The sequence below is a fragment of the Macrobrachium nipponense genome, chromosome 1, assembly GCF_015104395.2.
Source record: "Macrobrachium nipponense isolate FS-2020 chromosome 1, ASM1510439v2, whole genome shotgun sequence".
Lineage (NCBI taxonomy): Eukaryota > Metazoa > Arthropoda > Malacostraca > Decapoda > Palaemonidae > Macrobrachium > Macrobrachium nipponense.
The window spans coordinates 109,533,573-109,554,593 of NC_087200.1; the positions used below are offsets into that span (position 1 = coordinate 109,533,573).

The window sequence follows — 21,021 nt, forward strand, 5'->3', positions numbered from 1 at the left end:
TTTAAAAGTGTGAAGGTTGTTCTTTGTAAGCATCTTCAATGTTTACTGTTATGCAGCATTGAAAAGTAGGGGGTATGTAAGGGTCCCAGAGATGCCCCATTTTACATCCAAAGAGTTCTATTTGACTGGAGGGTCTTGCTCTATTATTGCAGATAATCAAAGGATTACTTTATATAAAAATGTTCCATGTAAATCACTGTACACAGGGCAAAGGAAAAGCCGTACTAAATATTAAAGGGATCTAACATAAAAGTGTTTGGCTAGAATTTAAAAACAAATACTGACAATGACAATATATAAAATAAGGTTATGAATTATGACTAATGTTTTTGTGAACTGATGACCTAAAATGCATACTAAGTCAAGCATGTAATCACTAACCTATAGTTTCAGAATCTAATTCCATGCTGTTGACATTGCCCTCTCTGTTGGCCCTTTCCTTCATCAGCTGCTGTTCCTGTTTGTTAAAATATGCAATGATGATCTGCAAGATTCGACCAGGAAGCTTGCTCTTTACTAAAAGGATCAGATGGTAAATGATGGGCGGTACAGACTGATAATCCATTTTCTTTAGCACTCCTTCAACTTTATATATAACATCCTGAAGCTCCTCTTTAGGCAAGTCAAGATCCCTGTGATTACATATACAAAGTAGAATATCAATTGCTATGAAATTTAACAAAAATAATGTGGTTGGCAATTTACAGTAGAGTGCATAAAGAAAAAGTGTACTGAGGAAATCCTCACTAATTAGAAGAAAGAGACAGGATGAATTACATAATATAGCACACTAAGGTCACAAAATGCATAACAAAAAGCCAATAATACATCAAAATCCTAAGTTCTGAAAACAAAAGTATGGTTTTCCATACAAACACACCAATCATACTACATACATCCATATGCACAGCCCTTAAGACACACAGTCTTTTCTCTTTCGTAATTAAAAAATCAATTGTAACAAGAGTCCCTCTGACACTTGTTAAATTTTCTTCTCCCTTTGAAACATGAGGGAAATTGAAAGACATGGGGAAATAGAGGAACTGATTTTAATAGAACATAGAGTAAAGCAAAGCCATGTTGTTGTGATGCTGTTTTGACCTGTGATATTCTGACTCATCTTTTGTCCCTATTAATCTTTAATGACATCCCAACCATGACAACATGGGATCAGCCCTTAATGTCATTAAAATTCACACCCTCACGTTTGGTCCATATGACCTGACCTTTCATCATGTCTTTCTTTGTCGCAGTGTTTCACACTTGCATCTCCACCCACTCGCACCTACATCTCCGCCCACCAAACCAAATTTTTCTAACTCAATTAGCACCTCTTTTTATTCTTTCCTCCATAGACTTCTGTCAACATTTCAATGACCATTTCAGGTACCTCCTAGGATCAGCAACAGAGATCAAATGACCAAAGGAGATCACCCCAGTTTTGACAGATATCAGACGACATTTCGCCCTAGCCAGTTACTGCGGCAGTATGCCTGACGAAGCAAGATCACGCCCGAGTCCAATGATGCGGCAAACAGCTCCAGTATATTCTGAAGTCTTGGTGAAAATCTACAGCTAGTTCCTCTTGTATTCCACCGTCTGGAATTCAGACTCTGTCTTGACGTCCGACCCTGACATTCCACTTAGAAGCTGTCATACTTGATGTACCTGAGTATTGCCTCATGAGGAGAGCTCTTCCATTTGTTCCCTGGTGAAGAACTCCAGGCAACCAGGTCCTTCTACTGATGCCCTGGCTCATATCTACGCATGTCTCATTCACAGACAAAGGTAACTGAATTGGTTAGAGGAGCCGACAAAAAGACAAAAGCAATATGATGAACTGCAAAATGATCTGGGGAGAAGGGTGTGTTAAACAAAATAGGTTGGTGGTGGTGAATTTTAAAATGAGGTAGGAAACCCATAAAGAGAAAGAGGAGATCTAGAATTAAGATTTGGGACCTTAAAAGAGAAAAGGAGCAATTTAGCAGGACTGTGAGAGAGATATCTGAAAAGGGGGAACATAGAATTTAGACAGGGTAACAGTGGAAAATATCTGGGTAGACACGAGTTACAAGGATTAGGATGTCTCAAAGACTTATTAGTCCATCCGAGGAGATATCGTGTGCTCACTTATCTCTTGTAGCAAGTTTTACTGTTCATTCAGTGTCCTAATGATTCTGTCTAGCTTTCTTTTAAATTCCTCCACACTGTTGCTGTTTACAACTTCTCGTGGCAGTTTCTTCCATGTGTTACATATCTTGTATGTAAAAAAGTTCTCACATTGGGATGTGTTATATCTCTTCAGTACTAGTTTCCATCCATTATTTCTTTCTGGTTTCCAAATAACCTAAATGGGTTACTGTCTACTTTTCTTATGCCTTTCAGTATCTTAAATGTTCCCATTAGTTATCCTTGCAATTGTCATGTTTCTAGGCATTACATATATAAGTTCTCTAGTCAAGTTTGGTAACTGTTTGCCTGATAGATGGAATTAACTTTGAGGCTCTTGCTTGTACCCCTTCTAATCTATTTATGTCTTTTCTTAGTGTTGGTGACCAAAAGTGTACTGCATATTCAAGGTGAGGTCTAACTATTGATGTGTAGAGCTGCAGCACTGTTTCCTTATTTCTGGCTTTGAAGTACCTCTTCATGTATCCCACTCATTTCTGTACCTTCTTTTCAGCTTTTATGCACTGTTTTGTGGATTATAAGTCCTTGGTAATAATGATTCCAATTACATTACACGTAAATTACTACTAAATAAGAGTTAAATAAATATCATATTAAATGTATATTTATAATTTTAAATGTATAATATACAGTATAAAAGAAAACTGGCCTACATGCAACTGATTGTTGACCAAGTGCCATAGGCTACCTAGGTAACTAGAAAGTAGAATGTAGTGTAGTGAGTCGGCATAAAACGTGTTGCTAACATAATAAAACATTGAAAAGCAAGTCTAATTATTACAGTAAATTAATAAACTATTAAAATAAACCCAATTTATATTTGTTATCAAAAACTTACGAAAAATTGCCTACGTTCAGTCGGCAGGCTGTGGCATGAAAGGATGTAAACAAACCATAGCGCAGCCCTGGTGGCTTATAGCGGGACTATGGTAATAAACAAACCATATCATCGCTATAAAGCTTAGAAACGTTTACATTCGGTATAATTTCTGGGCTCAGCTCGTGTCGCTGCGCGAAATATCCTTTAATCTATTATTTCTAGGGTAAATGTACTAACACATACCAGAGAATAAATAAATAAAGAAAAAGGTCAGTATAACTGACTCGCTCACCCTCCAAGAGGGTGTCGGTATGAACACTATGGCGAGTGAGACCACTACCACGAGCCAAATGCCAATAGAATTCTCCCACTACAAAATCTCTCCAAGAGGAGAGCCGACCCACAGAGTGGGCAGCAACTACTACTACTACATCCCATCCCATGCTGCCGACTGCTGCGCCTCGGTGGCCATCCTTTTCAGTTAGCGCACACGATTCACAGTGCCCTTTTTTACTCGGGTTTTTTGTTTTTTGTGCCCTTTTCGTTGGATTTATTTACCATGGAGCGTGCAGCCATCGCAGCAGCTAAGTTAAGTACTCAGTGTTTATTGCTATTTGGTTTTTTCCGGCCCTGAGCCCGTATTTGCCGTTTTTTAGGTATAAATACGAACTCTAGGTCGGAAGCATGGCAGCATGGTTCTGCCTCGTGGTGGGTTCGTTCTTGGTCGCCCATACCCAGAACATCCCCTTACTTAAGTACGCTCTATTTCTATATCCGCTTTGTTTAGGGTACGGTCTACACGGTTTTGTCATGCATGCATGTCTTTTACCTTATGTAGGCTCCTCCTCCATCCAGACCCTAGCCACGGCTCTTAGTATCGGCCTCGGCTAGCTTTGAGTGGTAGACTTGCCTTCGGGTTAGTCGTACACTCCTGGATTTTTTTCTCCTACTGTGTTGTTTTCTTTCTTTCATTATTATTCATTTGATTTGTTTATATGATATTTGTTTAGTTTAGTTAGTTAGGCGTCTGGCTTGCTTAGCCTAGGTTATGGACCCTTAGGGCCTATATGCTACCGCTCTTCAGTTCGGTTGCTTCCCGATAGCATCTCTCTGATCAGTTGGTTATGTTTCTAGGCTTAGTTGTCTTTTGTTGGTTCTTACCGCCCCGTGGTCACTACGTGATCACGAGGCAGCCAGACGCCTGTCCAGTCACCTTCCCCCCCTCCCGCTCTTCTATAGAGTCGGGGGGGGTGGGTCGGTCTGCCCATGCTCGCTCCGCATACCCGAGCCTGCCTCCCTTTCTCCCCCCAGGAGGCAGGAGGGAGTAGACGGGACGGGAGACCCAGACTGGACTGGACGACCTCATCCGGCTTCTCGGTCCGGCCGGATGGTAAGATGGGGGGGGACTGGCCTTTCCCCCCTCCGTTGCTACCCCGTCGCTCCGTTACTAGCCCGAGTCTGTATGTCCTCTCGCTCTTTCCCACCTTACTAGGGCTCCTTTACCACCGGAGACCTGGCATCCAGCGGAAAGGTGCTAGTCCACCCAGCAGGGTGGACCGGAGCATACAGTTGGTCCCTTCTAACCACTCCGTCTCGCTGAGTTACAACACTCCGCCACGCACGGGACTTTAGTCCGGTACGTTCGAGTTTTTAGGTTTAAGATCTTTTATGTTAAACTAGTAAGTTTATCTTAAGTCCACCTTAAACCACCCCCCTCCTCCCTTACCTGTCTCACCGGATCTCTCCGGGGTTTATAGCCTATTCAGGCGATAAGGGAGGGGTTATGCCCCAAATTTTTTCCGAGCTCCGGCATGCAACGGAGTTCTTCTGTCCTTTAGCCTGTAAGTGATAGTCTTTAAGATACTCATGTGTCTTTTCACTTACAGACCACCAACTGTGAGCATCCGGGATGCGCCGCCACACTTCAGGACCCATGTGGACACGAAGTTTGCCGGTCCCATGCTCCATGCGCGACTCCGCACGGGGACATCCAGGTCTGGTACCACGAGACGTGTACCATCTGTTACGATCTGGTGAGCCAGCTCTTAGACGGGGTAAGTATTCCAACTCCGGTAACTGGTCCTCATTTGTTATAGTGCTTAAGTTTTTACATTAATCACTAACTTAAGATAAAATTCAGGGGGTCTTATAGCCCCTATAAAATTTTAAGTTAAGCTTTAAATTGGTTTAGTTTTAAGTTATTCTTAAAATCTAATCAATACCCTCTCTTCCAGGCTCCGGCTGGGAGGGATACCGCACTTGGCAACCCTGCGGGCCTGGGTCGGCAGTTTTGGGAAGAACGCCGCCAAGGGTATGCCCTACATCCTTGAGAAGAGGTTGGCGGTACTAATCCTTCCCTGGAGGCAAGGCTACAGGCTACGTCGACCCAGCGGAGGCGGCCCGACTATCGCTTCATCCAGCAACAGCTGGCTGCCTCGTTGACGGACCAAGGCCAGGACATCATCCTCGGAAGTCGCGACGCTTGATATCAATGTGGAACCTATGGTAGGTGTAGACGACCTGTTGGTCGAGGTAGGTACGTTGGACACCAAGGGATGCCCTTGGGTGCAACTGGTTCTTCTATACCCTGCAACCTCTCCATCCTTCCAAGGCTTTACAGGTAATGAACTATATACTTCTCCTGACGCTTCAGTTAGACCCAAGGTCAAGGGTCAAGCAGTGAAAAACCTTGACGAAGACGTCGTCGTCGTCTAAGAAGGACGGCTTCGGCGTCATCTTCTTCTCGTAAAGTCTCCGGCTAGAAACCCCGGAGCAGAGAGATCTAAAGCTCTGGGTCCGCTCTAAGTCCTCGAGATAGATCCTCCAGGGAGAGATCTCACACTCCAGCGGAGTCGTCAGTTCCGCTACCCTTGGTTCCGATTCAGAGCCACCCTTCCACCTCCGCAGCAGCTCCGGCTTTGGACTCCAACGCTGGTCTGTTACAACAAGTGGGCGATCTGGTTGGGTCTCTGAAAAATAGCATGGAACAAATGATCTCTCGGTTGTCTGATAGGATTACCTCTCAGGACAACATTATAGCCGGACTGAGCCAAGCTCCTCTAGCCTCTCCTCCACCTTTCAACACAGGTGGAGCCCAGCTACCCCCGTATGACTCTCTACCTCCGTTCTCAATGAACAACCCTTGGAGAGTAGCGTCATACGCCCCCTTCCAGGACGGGCTTATCTCTATCCCGGAATGTGGAAAACTCGAGGATTGAGGACTTCGAGTTCTACCCGGAAGACCTTCAGCCTCCGTTCATCGGCTACGCCAGGCTCACCGCCTCAGCCATGACTCGGGATGATAAAGTACCAAAGGAGACAGTCCTCTATTCACGTGACCAGGCTCAGAGAGAATGGTTCAGGTGTCTAGAGGACATGGATTGTTCCAACACGAAAAATCCAACCTTTTTAAGAGTCCGTTTACGATCTTTACGATGGAAGAGAGTACCCGCCTCCCTTTCTTGACAAAGATCGCGACAACTACTATTCCAGCAGCCCAGAAGGGGGATTCCATGCCTCAACTGAAGGAAGCAGATCCTACATCTCCTTTACTTCCTTCAGCCGGTGAATTGTGGGAAGATTTACCTAACACCTTCTCAGCTGGCAAACTCAAACCAGACTGTGCTATGGAGCAGTTTGGTGAGAAGCTACCTAGGCTTCCAGATAGCCTTATTCAGGCAGAATTCGATGCCAAATCACGGTTAGCCAGGTCTATTAATTCCATGGCTATGACCGAGGTGGCTACCATTGCCTATGGGTCGGAGCCACTCTTCAAGCTTCTTACCAAATCTTTGACTCAAACGGTGCAGTCGGATATGTTGAGTTCGCCATGCCAGGACGAATTTGTAGGAAACATGTCCTACAAGAAGCAAACAATTCGACACGAGCCGAATAAGTTGCTTACGTCAAGCATCTGGGGAGCAGACCTCTTCCCAGAAGCGATGGTGAAGGAGGTTCAGTCAGAGGCTACGAGATTGAACCAGAGCCTTAAAGACCGTTGGGGTCTTACGGCCAAGAGACGACAGGATCAAGCCGGTAAGGGTAAGGCTCAAAGGAAACCTAGACGTTTCCAGCCCTACCAGAAGAAGCAGCCACGCTTTTCTCAGCAAGTTCCGGCTGTTCCCTTGGTGCAAACAGCCCAACCTTCCACCTCAAAGGCTCAGTCGCAGCCGATTTATGTTATCTCCCCTCAGCCTCAGCCCTCCACCTCTTACGCCCTCTCTCCAGCCTACAACCAGGTCTTCGAGGGTCAAGCTTCACAGAAGTATGACCGCTCGGGTAGGGGAGGCAGAGGTAAGCGATCCTTTCGTGGGAGAGGATCGGGAGGTCCCTTTAATAGGGGAAAACATTTCAGGGGAGGCCGAGGAGGCTACCAGAACCAATGAGGAACTTCAGGTAGGAGGGAGGCTGTTTCACTTTCGTCACCGGTGGAACTTCAGCATGTGGGCTCAGAGCATTGTGTCAAAAGGCCTGGGTTGGAGCTGGTTAGCGAAACCCACCCCCATCCAGACCTTTCCGCCAACTTCCTTTCAAGGAATTGACGGAGTATGACGGAGGATCTCCTTCAGAAAGGAGCTATAGCGAGAGTCAAAAGGTTAAAATTTCAAGGACGCTTGTTCAGCGTTGCCAAAGAAAGGCTCACAAAAAAGAAGGGTAATCTTAGACTTGTCCCCGCCTTAAAATTAGCCATTCGCTGCGACAAGTTCAAGATGCTCACGATCTCGCAGGTGCGGACCTTACTTCCCCGTGGGGCCGTCACCACCTCTATCGATCTTACCGACGCTTACTATCATATCCCTATTGCAAGACACTTCCGTCCGTATCTGGGCTTCAAGATAGGAGACCAGACATTCTCCTTCAAGGTAGTTCCTTTCGGGCTCAACGTAGCACCCAGGGTGTTTACGAAGCTGGCGGAAGTAGTAGTTCAACAACTAAGATCGCAAGGGTTATGGTAGTAGCGTATCTCGACGATTGGTTGATCTGGGCTTCAACAGTCGAGGAATGCAACAGAGCACACTGAAAGTGATTCAGTTCCTGGAATATCTAGGCTTCAAGATAAACAGGACCAAGTCAAGACTCACTCCAGAGTCAAACTTTCAGTGGCTAGGCATTCAATGGAATCTATCCTCCCATACTCTGTCGATTCCATCAACCAAGAGGAAGGAAATAGCGAAGTCAGTCAAGCAATTTCTGAGTCACAAACTGGCGTCAAGAAGAACTCAGGAAAGGATCCTGGGTTCACTCCATGTTGCATCAGTGACGAACATCCTAATGAAAGCCAAACTGAAAGACCTAACCAGAATCTGGCGCTCACGAGCAAATGTCAGGTCCAGGGACAAATTATCCTCAGTCCCTCTGATTCTAAAGAATCGACTCCGGCCGTGGGCGAAAGTCAAGAACTTGTGTCAGGTGTCAGGGCCCCTTCAGTTTCCTCCACCAGGGATCACCATCCACAGGACGCTTCATTAAGCGGTTGGGGAGGATATTCCCAGTTCAAGAAGGTTCAAGGAACGTGGTCACCTCAGTTCCTGTCAGTTCCATATAAACGTACTGGAAGCAATGGCAGTGTTCTTGACTCTAAAAAGGTTACGTCGCCCAAAGTGCTCCCACATAAAGCTAGTCCTGGACAGCGTAGTGGTAGTACATTGTATAAACAGAGGAGGCTCCAAATCACGTCATCTAAAATCATGTCATGGTAGCCATCTTCTCCCTGGCAGACAAGTTCAGTTGGCATCTCTCCTCCACTCATATAGCTGGAGTAAGAAACGTCATAGCAGATGCTCTATCCCGATCAGTACCTCTAGAGTCGGAATGGTCACTGGACACAGTTCGTTCCAATGGATTCTTCAGAGAGTTCCAGGTCTACAGGTGGATCTCTTCGCATCTCAAGCGAAACCACAAACTCCCATGTTATGTGGCCCCCAACCTGGACCCTCTGGCCTATGCCACGGACGCCCTGGCTCTAGACTGGAACAAACTGGGAGAAGATTTATGTCTTTCCTCCAGTGAATCTTCTCATGAAGGTGTTAAACAAACTCAGGACATTCAAGGGTCAAGTGGCTCTAGTAGCCCCAGACTGGCCAAAGAGCAATGGTACCCTCTAATTCTGGAACTGGGTCTTCGCCCTCTTCGGATCCCCAATCCCAGGCTCTCCCAGTCAGTACAAACCAGACTGTGTTCGCTTCCTCAGGGATTCTCAAAACCCTAACTAACTATGGATTTCATGAAGTTTGCAGCGAAAAGGGATGCGAATATTGACCCGCAAAATATTCTCTTCTTGGAATCGATAAAAGAGATTCAACTTTGAGACAGTATGATGCTGCTGTCAAAAAAGTTAGCAACCTTCCTGAGAGAATCAGATATTAGGATCATGACAATCAATTCAGCTATATCCTTTTTCAGATCCTTATTTGAAAAACAAAAAGGCTTAGCAGCTAGCACGATTACGACAAACAAGTCAGCCTTGAAAAAGATTTTTTCAATTTGGTTTCAACATAGACTTGACAGATTCCTACTCTCGTCTATTCCCAAGGCGTGTGCTAGACTTAGACCTTCTGTAACGCCTACGTCAGTATCATGGTTCTTAAACATGTTCTAAAGCTGGCTTCAGAAACCAATAATGCACATGCTCGTTTATAATGCTCTTAAGAAAAACTCTATTTTTATTAAGCTTGGCCTCAGGAGCTAGAATTTCAGAACTGTCGGCTTTATCCAGAGATCGGATCATATCCAGTTCCTTCCCACAGGGGAAGTGCTACTTTCTCCGGAACGTAGCTTTATAGCTAAGAATGAAGATCCTTTGATGGAGGTGGGAACCATGAAGGTTCTACCCCTTCCACAAGATGTATCTCTTTGCCCAGTTTCAACCTTACGAGCCTTTCTGTCTAGGACCTCCTCATCCTCTCATCGGGTCCTCTCTTTAAGAGAGAAAAAGGTGGTACTTTATCTATTAAAGGCATCAGGCAACAAATCCTGTACTTCATTAAACAAGCCAATCCTGACTCTTTCCCAAAAGCACATGATGTCAGGGCAGTAGCCACCTCAATTAAACTATTTCCAACATATGAACTTCGATGAGTTGAAAAAGTATACTGGATGGAAATCGCCGACAGTGTTCAAACGTCATTACTTAAAGTCCTTGGAAGCTCTGAAATTTCAGCAGTAGCAGCGGTAACATAGTTTCCCCTGACTCCACCTAATCTTTAGTAGAAGAACCAGTCCTCCTTTCTACCTGCCTCACCCAACAGTTCGTCTATTCCTGCCTTGTTCATCTACGGTCACCTTGTCGTCTTAGCTGCTTTGATGATGATGTAGTGGGTTGCCCTTATTTTTTTGCTAGGGGCACTCACAATTGATTATGGATTTTGATCTCTTGGATGTCATCCCCTATTTTTATGCTAGGGGATACATCTTATTTGTAATGGTTACGGGTTTTGTATATTAAGTTATATACTTCCTTTATATTATTATTGTTGAGTTGTTTTGTTCAACTATTATGTTAATTGCTCTGCATTTCTGATACATAGCTTTACACAGATACCATTTTTGTACATATATGCCTTATTACCCCTGTATATATGTAAATTACCTTAAGTTAAGAAATATTATTAGAATTAAGTGTAATTTAAGCAAATATTTCTATTTTGTATCATTGTGATATATGTATCCTTATTAGCAATTATATTCTTTCAATTTTATTTTACCTTTTATTTGAGACCTTCTTTTATTTTGTTGATTTTGTTTACAATCTTGTGCTATTTCTCTGTACGATTTCGCGCAGCGACACGAGCTGAGCCCAGAAAAGGGATTTTGACGTAAGGAAAAAATCTATTTCTGGGCGAGATTGGCTCGTGTCGCCAGCGAAATCCCGCACCTACCCATCCCATCGCCCAAGATTGTCTGCTAACTTCAGGATGGCCACCAGAGGCGCAGCAGTCGGCAGCATGGGATGGAGTAGTAGTAGTAGTTGCTGCCCACTCTGTGGGACGGCTCTCCTCTTGAGAGATTTTGTAGTGGGAGAATTCTATTGGCATTTGGCTCGTGGTAGTGGTCTCACTCGCCATAGTGTTTCATACCGACACCCTCTTGGAGGGTGAGCGAGTCAGTTATACTGACCTTTTTTCTTTATTTATTTATTCTCTGGTATGTGTTAGTACATTTACCTAGAAATAATAGATTAAAGGATATTTCGCTGGCGACACGAGCCAATCGCCCAGAAATAGATTTTCCTTACGTCAAAATCCCTTTTATGGTAAATCTTATACAGAGTCGACTGTAATACTGTATACAAAATCACTTTAAAATGATCTTTCAGTAGATGTTATGATACTAACGGTTTGTTTTCATAAATATCCTTATAAAAAAAAGGTGCGTCTTCTACGACGGCAAATTTTTGTCATATATCAGGGCTGGTTTCAAGCTTATTGAACTTTGAAAATAATTATGGTACATGGTACATATATACGTACGTATAAGTAAAAGAATCTTCTTAATTTCTATAATTACTATACCATTATGTACCAGCATCTCTTGAGTTTAATATCAGGCTAACCTCTTCTTTACGAGGACGCTTACACACCAAGCATACAGATTGCGTTCGTTACTGCGGACACATTACATATGTAAACCGATGTCACTATGAAATCTCATACGTAAACATTGATGTATTTTTACAGTAGACACATAAAAGAATTACCTTAATTTCTATAACTATTACGTATACCATAGCAACTTCTCTGATTTAAGCTAAGGCTAACCTCCTCTTTACCAGCAAGCTTAACAAAGCTTAAAGATTGCGTTCACTACCGAACCGCACACGTTATGTATGTAACAGTGGTTTCACTACCAAATCTCATGCGTAAACATTGACGTATTTTTACGGTAGACATAAAAGAATCTACTTAATTTCTATAATTTCTATGTATAGCATAGCGGTTTCTGAGTTAAGCTAAGGCTAACCTCTTCTTTACTGGCAAGCTTAAAAAGCTTAGATTGCGTTGACGTATTAGAGTAGACATAAAAGAATCGTCTTAAATTTCTTAATTACTGCACACATATGTACCATAGTGTCTTCTCTGATTTAAGCTATGGCTAACCTCTTCTTTACCAGCAAGCTTAACAAAGCTTAAAGATTGCGTTCATTACTGTACCGAACGTTACATATGTAACAGTGGTTTCACTACCAAATCTCACACGTAAACATTGACGTTTTACAGTAGACATAAAAGAATGGTCTTAATTTCTTAATTACTACGCACATATATATACCATAGTGGCTTCTCTGATTTAAGCTATGGCTAACCTCTTCTTTACCGGCAAGCTTAACAAAGCTTAAAGATTGCATTCGCTACCGAACCGCACATGTAACCTACGTACATAACATTGTCTTCACTCCAAACCTAAAACTTATATGCATATTGCATTTGCTACCGAAACGCACGCCTCATGTGTGAGCATGGTTTTTGACTAGGTCTACGTCTAAAAAAAAAAAAAATCAAGCAAGAATGCTTGATTAAATCTTTTTTTCGCTCATAACTTTCATATAGAGGAGAGGATAGACGAAACTTAAGGTTTATTTTGGAGTTGGGAATGGTGGAAACATTTTGAAGAAGGAAAACACGAGATGCCATATAAACACTTTTCCATTATTTCAGAGATTAACAATATCCAAATGTTTGAACATAGATAGCAAGCAGTAATACTTGAAAAATGTGTAAAAATTACTTCAAATATAACATTTTGATTTCTACTGAAAAATTAAAACTAAAAAAATGGAAAACAAACAAACCAGTCTCTACTCAAGAAGAAAAACATATGTACTTATTACTGATCATTACCATGCCACTGAAACACCATTTTTCTTTCACAGATCACATTCACAATGAATAAATACTTGAAAATTGTGTGAAAATCACTTCAGACATAATAAAAATTTTGATGACTACTTAACCCTTAAACGCTGAACCGGTATTTCCAAAAGTGTCTCCCGTATGCCGGCAGCGTTAGGGAGTGAGTGCCGAAGCGGAAAAAAATTTTTTTTTTTCAAAAAATCACAGCATGCTTAGTTTTCAAGATTAAGAGTTCATTTTTGGCTCCTTTTTTGTCATTGCCTGAAGTTTAGTATGCAACCATCAGAAATGAAAAAAAAATATCATTACCATATATAAATATTGGAATATATGACAGCACAAAAAAAAAATCATATATAATTGTATACAAATCACGCTGTAAGCAAAACGGTTAAAGCTAGAGTTAATTATTTTTTCGTTGTATTGTACACTAAATTGCGATGATTTTGGTATATAACAAATTGTAAAACGATCAAAGCAACACAGAGAAAATATTATTACAATATAATACATGAATTCGTAACGTGCGGGGACATAAAAAAAAAAAAAAAAAAAAAAAAAAAAATTCAAAAATTCACCATAAATTGAAATATTGTGCTAGAGACTTTCCGTTTATTGCAAAATGAAAATAATTGATTGAATATTACTAGACTGTAAGTGTTGTAGCTTACAATTGCAGTTTTTTACCATTTCGGTCAAGTTAAAGTTGATCGAAGGTTGAATTTTCTCTATTTATCGTGATTTATATGGAAATATTTCAAAACTGATAAAAGCTACAACCATAGCTTGTTTTTAGTTGTATTCTACATGAAATTGTGCTCATTTTCATATATAAAACTTTATATAACGGCTAATATAAAACTGCAAACATTATGACGATCGGACGAAAGAATTTCTGATTTTTTCAGCAGAGTTACCGCACGGACGAGGAAAAAGTTATTTTCATAAATTCACCATAAATCAGAATATTGTGCTAGAAACTTCCAATTTGTTGCAAAATGAAGATAAATGATTGAATATTACTAAAATGTAAGAGTTTAAGCTTACAATTCCGTTTTTTTACCATTTCGGTCGAGTCAAAGTTGACCAAAGGTCGAATTTTTACTATTAATCATGATTTATATAAAAAATATTTCAAAATTGATAAAAGCTACAATCATGGGTCGTTTATTGTTGTATTCTACATGAAATTACCCACATTTTCATATATAAAGCTTTATGTAACGGCTAATATAAAACAGTGCAAACATTACGACAATTGGACGAAAATTTAGGATTTTTTGGGCAGTTACCAGCGGACATAAGGAAATTTTTTTCAAAAATTCACCATAAATCAAAATATTGTGCTAGAGACTTCCAATTTGTTGAAAAATGAAGGTAAATGATTGAATATTACTAGAATGTAAGAGTTTTAGCTTACAATTGCATTTTTCGACCATTTCAGTCAAGTCAAATTTGACCAAAGGTCAAATTTTTTCTATTTATCGTGATTTATATGAAAATATTTCAAAACTGATAGAAGCTACAACCATGGGTTGTTTTTTGTTGTATTGTACATGAAAGTGCACACATTTTCATATATAAAACTTTATGTAACGGCTAATATAAAATGGTGCAAATATTACAACAATTGGACGAAAGAATTTCTGATATTTTTGGCAGTTACCGCGTGGACGTAAGGAAAAAGTTTTTTTTTTTTTAAATTCACCATAAATCAAAATATTGTGCTAGAGACTTCCAATTGTTGAAAATGAAGGTAAATGATTGAATATTACTAAAATATAAGAATTTTAGCTTACAATTGCGTTTTTCTACCATTTCGGTTGAGTCAAATTTGACCGAAGGTTGATATTTTGGCACATCATTATTTATATGAAAATATTTCAAAACTGATAAAAGCTACAACCATGGGTTGTTTTTTGTTGTATTCTACATGAAATTGTGCACATTTTCATATATAAAACTTTATGTAACGACTAATATAAAACGGTGCAAACAGTACAACAATCGGACAAAAGAATTTCTGATTTTTTCGGCAGAGTTACCGCGCAGACGTAAGGAAAATGTTTTTTTCATAAATTCACCATAAATCAAAATATTGTGCTAGAGACTTCCAATTTGTTGCAAAATGAAGGTAAATGATTGAATATTACTAGAATGCAAGAGTTTTACCTTACAATTGCGAGTCAAAGTTGACGGAAGGTTGAAATTTTGGCACATAATGATTTATATGAAAATATTTCAAAACTGATAAAAGCTACAACCATGGGTTGTTTTTTGTTGTATTCTACATGAAATTGTGCACATTTTCATATATAAAACTCTATGTAACGGGTAATATAAAATAGTGCAAAAATTACATCAAAGTGACGAAATAATTTCTGAGATGGGTCGCTGATGCTTTTTAGTGCGTAAAGAAAGAAATTCGCGCATGTGCGCCTGGGTAACGCTTGTAAACAAAACAACAGCTTGATCTGTGAACTCTCAGTATCCCTCAAGGTATGTGATTCAAAATTTTTTGCCAAGTAGGCCAATAACTATTTTTCCACGAATATTTAAAAAACTTTTTAGAGCCTACGTATTTTACATCAATTAAGCACCCGACAGACAATTTTCGTCAACGTCAAATACGTCCAATAGGTTTTTAAGGGTTAAAAAATTTAACTTAAAAAAGGAAAAAATCATACTTTAATCATGAAGAAAAAACATTATTCACATTTTACTGATCGTTTGTCATGCCACTGTGGGTATATATATTCCCAAAATTTAACATTCCTTAGTTTCAAACTTAACAATCAACTCATTTGTTAGTGCTGCCTTTGAGGCAATTTCACTATAAAGATACATATATTCGCTATAGCTGTGTATGAAATTGAGGAATTTTCTGCATTTTATTTAAAATTTTAGTGAAAATACATTCTAAAATTGTACTAGAACCCTAAGTATGATAGAATTTATGCAAAGCTCCAATTCTTGGGTCAAATTATGCTAAAAAACATGAAATTATGCTAAATTTGGTACCACTGGATGACACTAACTAGCAACAGCTGGCAGAAACAGTTTTGTTTACAAAAATCATATGGTCTGGGGGTCGGAATCCGGTTTTTTGTTTGAAAACAGATACAAAGTTTATTGGAAATTTAGTGGCGAAATCCAATTATGTGGAGTTCTAATAGGATCGTGAGCCGGGGCTCTACTGTATTTAGTAAAAAAAATACTTCCAGATCTAGAAACTTGAAAAACCTAATGGTAGCATCTGAGGATAGAAATTTTGTAATTACATTCCTCCTGTCCAACCAAGCAAAAGAAACCACTGCTATCTCTATATGCTGACAAAAACTAATTGATCAAAATATCACTATAAGTTTGATCACCAAAGGAAAGATTTCATATGTAATGAAATGAAATGAGGAAATAAAACAGTTGGACAAAACCTCACCCATGAATGGAGTACAAGTGCACACACGTACAACTGGATTTGGGCATTTTTCTGAGAGATACTGGGCCTTATGGTGCATTTGCAATTCTCATATACATATTGTTTAGTATATGAGAAGGGGAGCTTCAGAAATATTTCCTGACAAAAGAAATGCAACTACAAGTTATGAATTTGCAATTACACAAATTACCAATCAAAGATATTGTGGGTATCACTTATACAGCAGGACTACATTTTATGTAGTCAAGGAAGTGAATGACAACCATGACATCGTCATTGGGGGAAGCTAAAATGACGGTTCCTCATGAAAGACGAAAATCAAATATTTATTCTTCACTTAATGACTATCCTTGGCAAACAATACACCATTCTGGGCAGTACAACTTCAGGATACAACACAACCACTTGTAGTAATTGCAAGGTTGGTTTTAAGTTTTACAAAAATTTTAAAAAAGTTCATGTAAAACCAAATTTTTGTATGTTATAACAATGGTTGCCCATGTGAGACAAAAATTAAGTCTTCATTTTCAATTCGTGGCTATCCTCAGAAAATTATGCACCTTTCTAGGCAGTAAAACTAAAACCAATAGCACAGTACCACTTGTAACTCACAATTCCTAATTTTACAAAAAAGGGATTTTGACAAAGGAAAAATCTATTTCTGGGGGAAGACCTGTGTCGCCCGGTGAAAAGTTCCTGTAGCTCACTTTTCTAAGTATAAATAGATCCTAAATATACCAGAGAAAAAGCTAGCATGGTATGCTAAAGTTACTACCCTCAGCTCGAACACCCCAAGGGCGTTGGTATAAGCACTAGGGCGAGAGGAAGCCACTACTCACAGGTCTTCTGCCAATTATAGGATTCCTTTCAAAATCCCTCCCACGGCGAGAGCCATTACAAAGGCTACTCCCCCTACCTTCCACTCGCTCTCACTACTACTACTACTACTACCCACCCACCATCTTCATTCCTGGAATAGACACCCAAGCTTGGACTGGCTAAGGGTGGGGAAAGAAGAAAAGATGGGTTCACCGGGCGACACAGGTCTTCCCCCAGAAATAGATTTTTCCTTTGTCAAAATCCCTATTCTGGGTTCGACCTGTGTCTACTGGCGAAAAAGTATCAGAGAATTGCCATCCAAGCTTAACAGATACCAAACAAGTATATAAAAGGAATAATGAAGCCTAACGTTCACCAAAAGACTAAGGTTCACTTAAAGAATAAATTTAATGCGCCGTAATAAGGCGGAAAACTTACTTATCATTAAAACTAGGACTTAAACTAGAGCTTAAAACTAGTACTAATAAAACAATATAATAGAATGGTATCTGAAGCAATATACAAAAAGGTATGTACAGACATGTCAGTGATACCAATATGGTCTCAATGCTATGTACAAGTTCCAGTGACGGGATGGCAAACAAACCAGCTCGGCCCGGAAGAGAGAGGGTTGGGAGGGAATACAAGCGAGGCAGGTAGGAAGGAGAGAGTATTTAAGGGAAAAAGGTCTGACCAAAAGGGCTAAGGGAAGGAGTTGATAAGACTCGGTCATTCAGGGGAGACTATGCTCCCTGCAGCCACTGTTGAGAATTTAAGGGCCTCTAAGTTCTTGAGATAGTGGCGTTTAAATACTGCTGGAGATTTCCAACCCGTATATTTCTTCAGGTCTTCGAAATTCATATTGTGAAAATAGTTAATGGAGGTAGCCACTGCTCAGATGTCATGGACGTGTGGGACTGAATCCTTGTTGGCCTGTTTAATAAAGTAGAGTATTTGTTGTCTAATACCTTTAAAGGAAATCGTACCACCTTTCTCTCTAATAAAAAGGGGTCCTGAAGATTTTTTGGAAGCCCTGGCCAGATAGGATTTAAGGGTAATGACAGGACACAATGATGCGTCTTGTGTCAGAGGAATAATTTTCCATGGAGCCCATCTGTTTTGTGGGTCCTCATTCTTAGCCAAGAACTTCCGATCTGGGGATAGTAATACTTCACCTGACAGGAGAAATTCAACATGATCTGGATTTCTAGAGAGAGCCGAGAGTTCAGATATTCTGGCACCTGAAGCCAGGGCCATTAACCCTCTTACGCCGAAGCCCTAAAAATCAAAAATCTCTCCCGTATGCCGGCGCCGGTTTGGAGTGAGCGTGGAAGCCGGAAAAAATAATTTTTTCAAAAAATCACAGCGCATTTAGTTTTGAAGATTAAGAGTTCATTTTTGGCTCATTTTTTTTTCCATTACCTGAAGTTTAGTATGCAATCATCAGAAATGAAAAATAATATCATTATCATATGTAAATAATGCGATATATGGTAGCGAAAAAAAAAAAAAAAATTCATAGATAATTGTATTCAAATCACGCTGTGCAAAAAACGGTCCAAAGCTAACGAGTTACTTTTTTTTTTTCGTTGTATTGTACACTAAATTGCAATCCTTTTGATATATAATACATAGTAAAACAATAAAATCAACACCGGAAAAATATTATCACAAAAATGATGTACGAATTCGTAACGCGAGGACGTAAAAAAATGTTATTTTCAAAAATTCACCGTAATTCTAAATATTGTTCTAGAGACTTCCAATTTGTTTCAAAATTAAGGACAAATGATTGAATATTACGATACTGTAAGAGTTTTAGATTAGAATTGCAGATTTCGACCATTTCGGACAAGTTAAATTTGACCGAATGTCGAAATTTTTATATATATTTTTTTTTATATGCACATATTTCGGAGATGAAAAGCTACCTTCAATTATTTTTATTGTATTTTTTCATGAATTTGCGCACATTTTAATATATGAAACTCTATAAAAAGGCTAATATGAAAAGGAGCAAATATTAGGATAATGCGATGTATGTATTTCGGAGACTTGAGGCCGCGAATCGGCGCGCGTAGTGAAGGTAAATATATTTTTAAAAAATTCACAATAAATCACAATATTGTTTTAGAGACTTCAAATTTGTTTCAAAATGAAGAAAAATGATGAAATATTACTAGGCCGTAAGAGTTTTAGCTTACAATTGCGTTTTTCAACTATTTCGGTAGAGTCAAATTTGACCGAACGTGGTTTTTTTTCTATTTATCGTGATTTATATGAAAATATTTCAAAAAAGAGAAAAGCTACAACCTTCAATCATTTTTAGTTGTATTCTACATGAAATTGCGCACATTTTCATATATAAAACTTTATTTAACAGCTAATTTTAAATGGTGCAAACATTTCGACAATCGCACAAAAAATTCTGATTTTTTCGGAAGAGTTACCGCGCGAACGTAAGGAAAATGTTTTTTTTTTTTTTTTTCCATAAATTCACCATAAATCGAAATATTGTGCTAGAGACTTCCAAGTCGTTGCCAAATTAAGGTAAATGATTGAATATTACTAGAATATAAGAGTTTTAGCTTACAATTGCGTTTTTCAACCATTTCGGTAGAGTCAAAGTTGACCGAAAGAAGTTGAAATTTTTGCACTTAACGGTTTTTATATGAAAATATTTCGAAACTGATAAAAGCTACAACCATGGGTTGTTTTTTGTTGTATTGTGCATGAAATTGCGCACATTTCCATATATAAAACTTTATGTAACGGCAAATTTAAAAAGGGTGCAAACATTAGGACAATCGCACGAAAAAATTTATCGGAGAGTTATCGCACGAACGTAAGGAAAAAGTTTTTCATAAATTCACCATAAATCGAAATATTGTGCTAGAGACGTCAAATTTGTTGCAAAATGAAGGCAAATGATTGAATATTACTATAATATAAGAATTTTAGCTTACAATTGCGTTTCTCGACCATTCTGTAGAGTCAAATTTGACTGAAGGTTGAAATTTTTGCACTTATCGTTATTTATATATGAAAATATCTCAAAACTGATAAAAGCTACAATCATGAGTATTTTTTTGTTGTATTTTACATGAAATTGCGCACATTTTCATATATAATACTTCATGTAAAGGATAATTTAAAATGGTGCAAAATTATGTCAAAGTGACGAAATAATTTCCGAGATGTGTCACTGATACTTTTTAGTGTGATAAGAAAGAAATTCGCGCTTGCGCGCCTGCGTAGCGATTGTAAACAAAACAACGCCTTGATCCGTGAACTCCCAGCATCCCCCAAGGAGCGTGATACAAAAGTTTTCGGCTGGTAGGCCTATAAGTATTTTTCCGCGAATTTTAAAAAAAACTTTTTTGAGCCGACGTATGATACGTCCAATCGGCATACGGGAGACATTTTGACTCGACGTTTAATACGTCCAATCGGCGTAAGAGGGTTAAGAATAAGGTCTTTCTGAGAAGAGTTATATATAGTATGAATCATTATTAGTGTCTGAGGCTAATTTAAGTACATCATTCAAAAACCAGGAGACCGTATGGGGGAGGTCTATTGGTCTCAGACGGGCACATGCTCTTAGAATCGAGGAGAAGTATGAATCTGACAAGTTAATATTAAAGCCAAGCTGAAAAATCTTCCTTAAGGCCGATTTGATCGTAGTAATGGTACTAGCGGCTAGGCCTTTCTCAAATAGAGTTCTAAAGAACAAAATTGCCAGATTTGTAGTCATATTTTGAGCATCTGAATTTTTTAGAAAAATAGCCTATTTCTTCACTGCTGAATCATACTGCCTGAGCGTTGATTTTCTTTTATCTGATTCTATGAATAAGATGTTTAGTGGATCAATATAAGCGTCCTTTAGGGCCGCAAACTTCATTAAG

General features: G+C 39.4%; 1 protein-coding gene across 1 annotated transcript in view; it reads right to left on the reverse strand.

The window, feature by feature from the left end:
• Positions 1 to 376: 376 nt before the first annotated feature.
• LOC135218906 (Fanconi anemia group I protein homolog) overlaps positions 377 to 21,021 on the reverse strand; it is a 29,909-nt gene continuing 9,264 nt past the window's right edge. The window contains exon 2 of the mRNA XM_064255349.1: positions 377 to 632. Coding sequence (XP_064111419.1) covers positions 377 to 632 — 256 coding nt within the window. The remainder of the gene's footprint in view (positions 633 to 21,021) is intronic.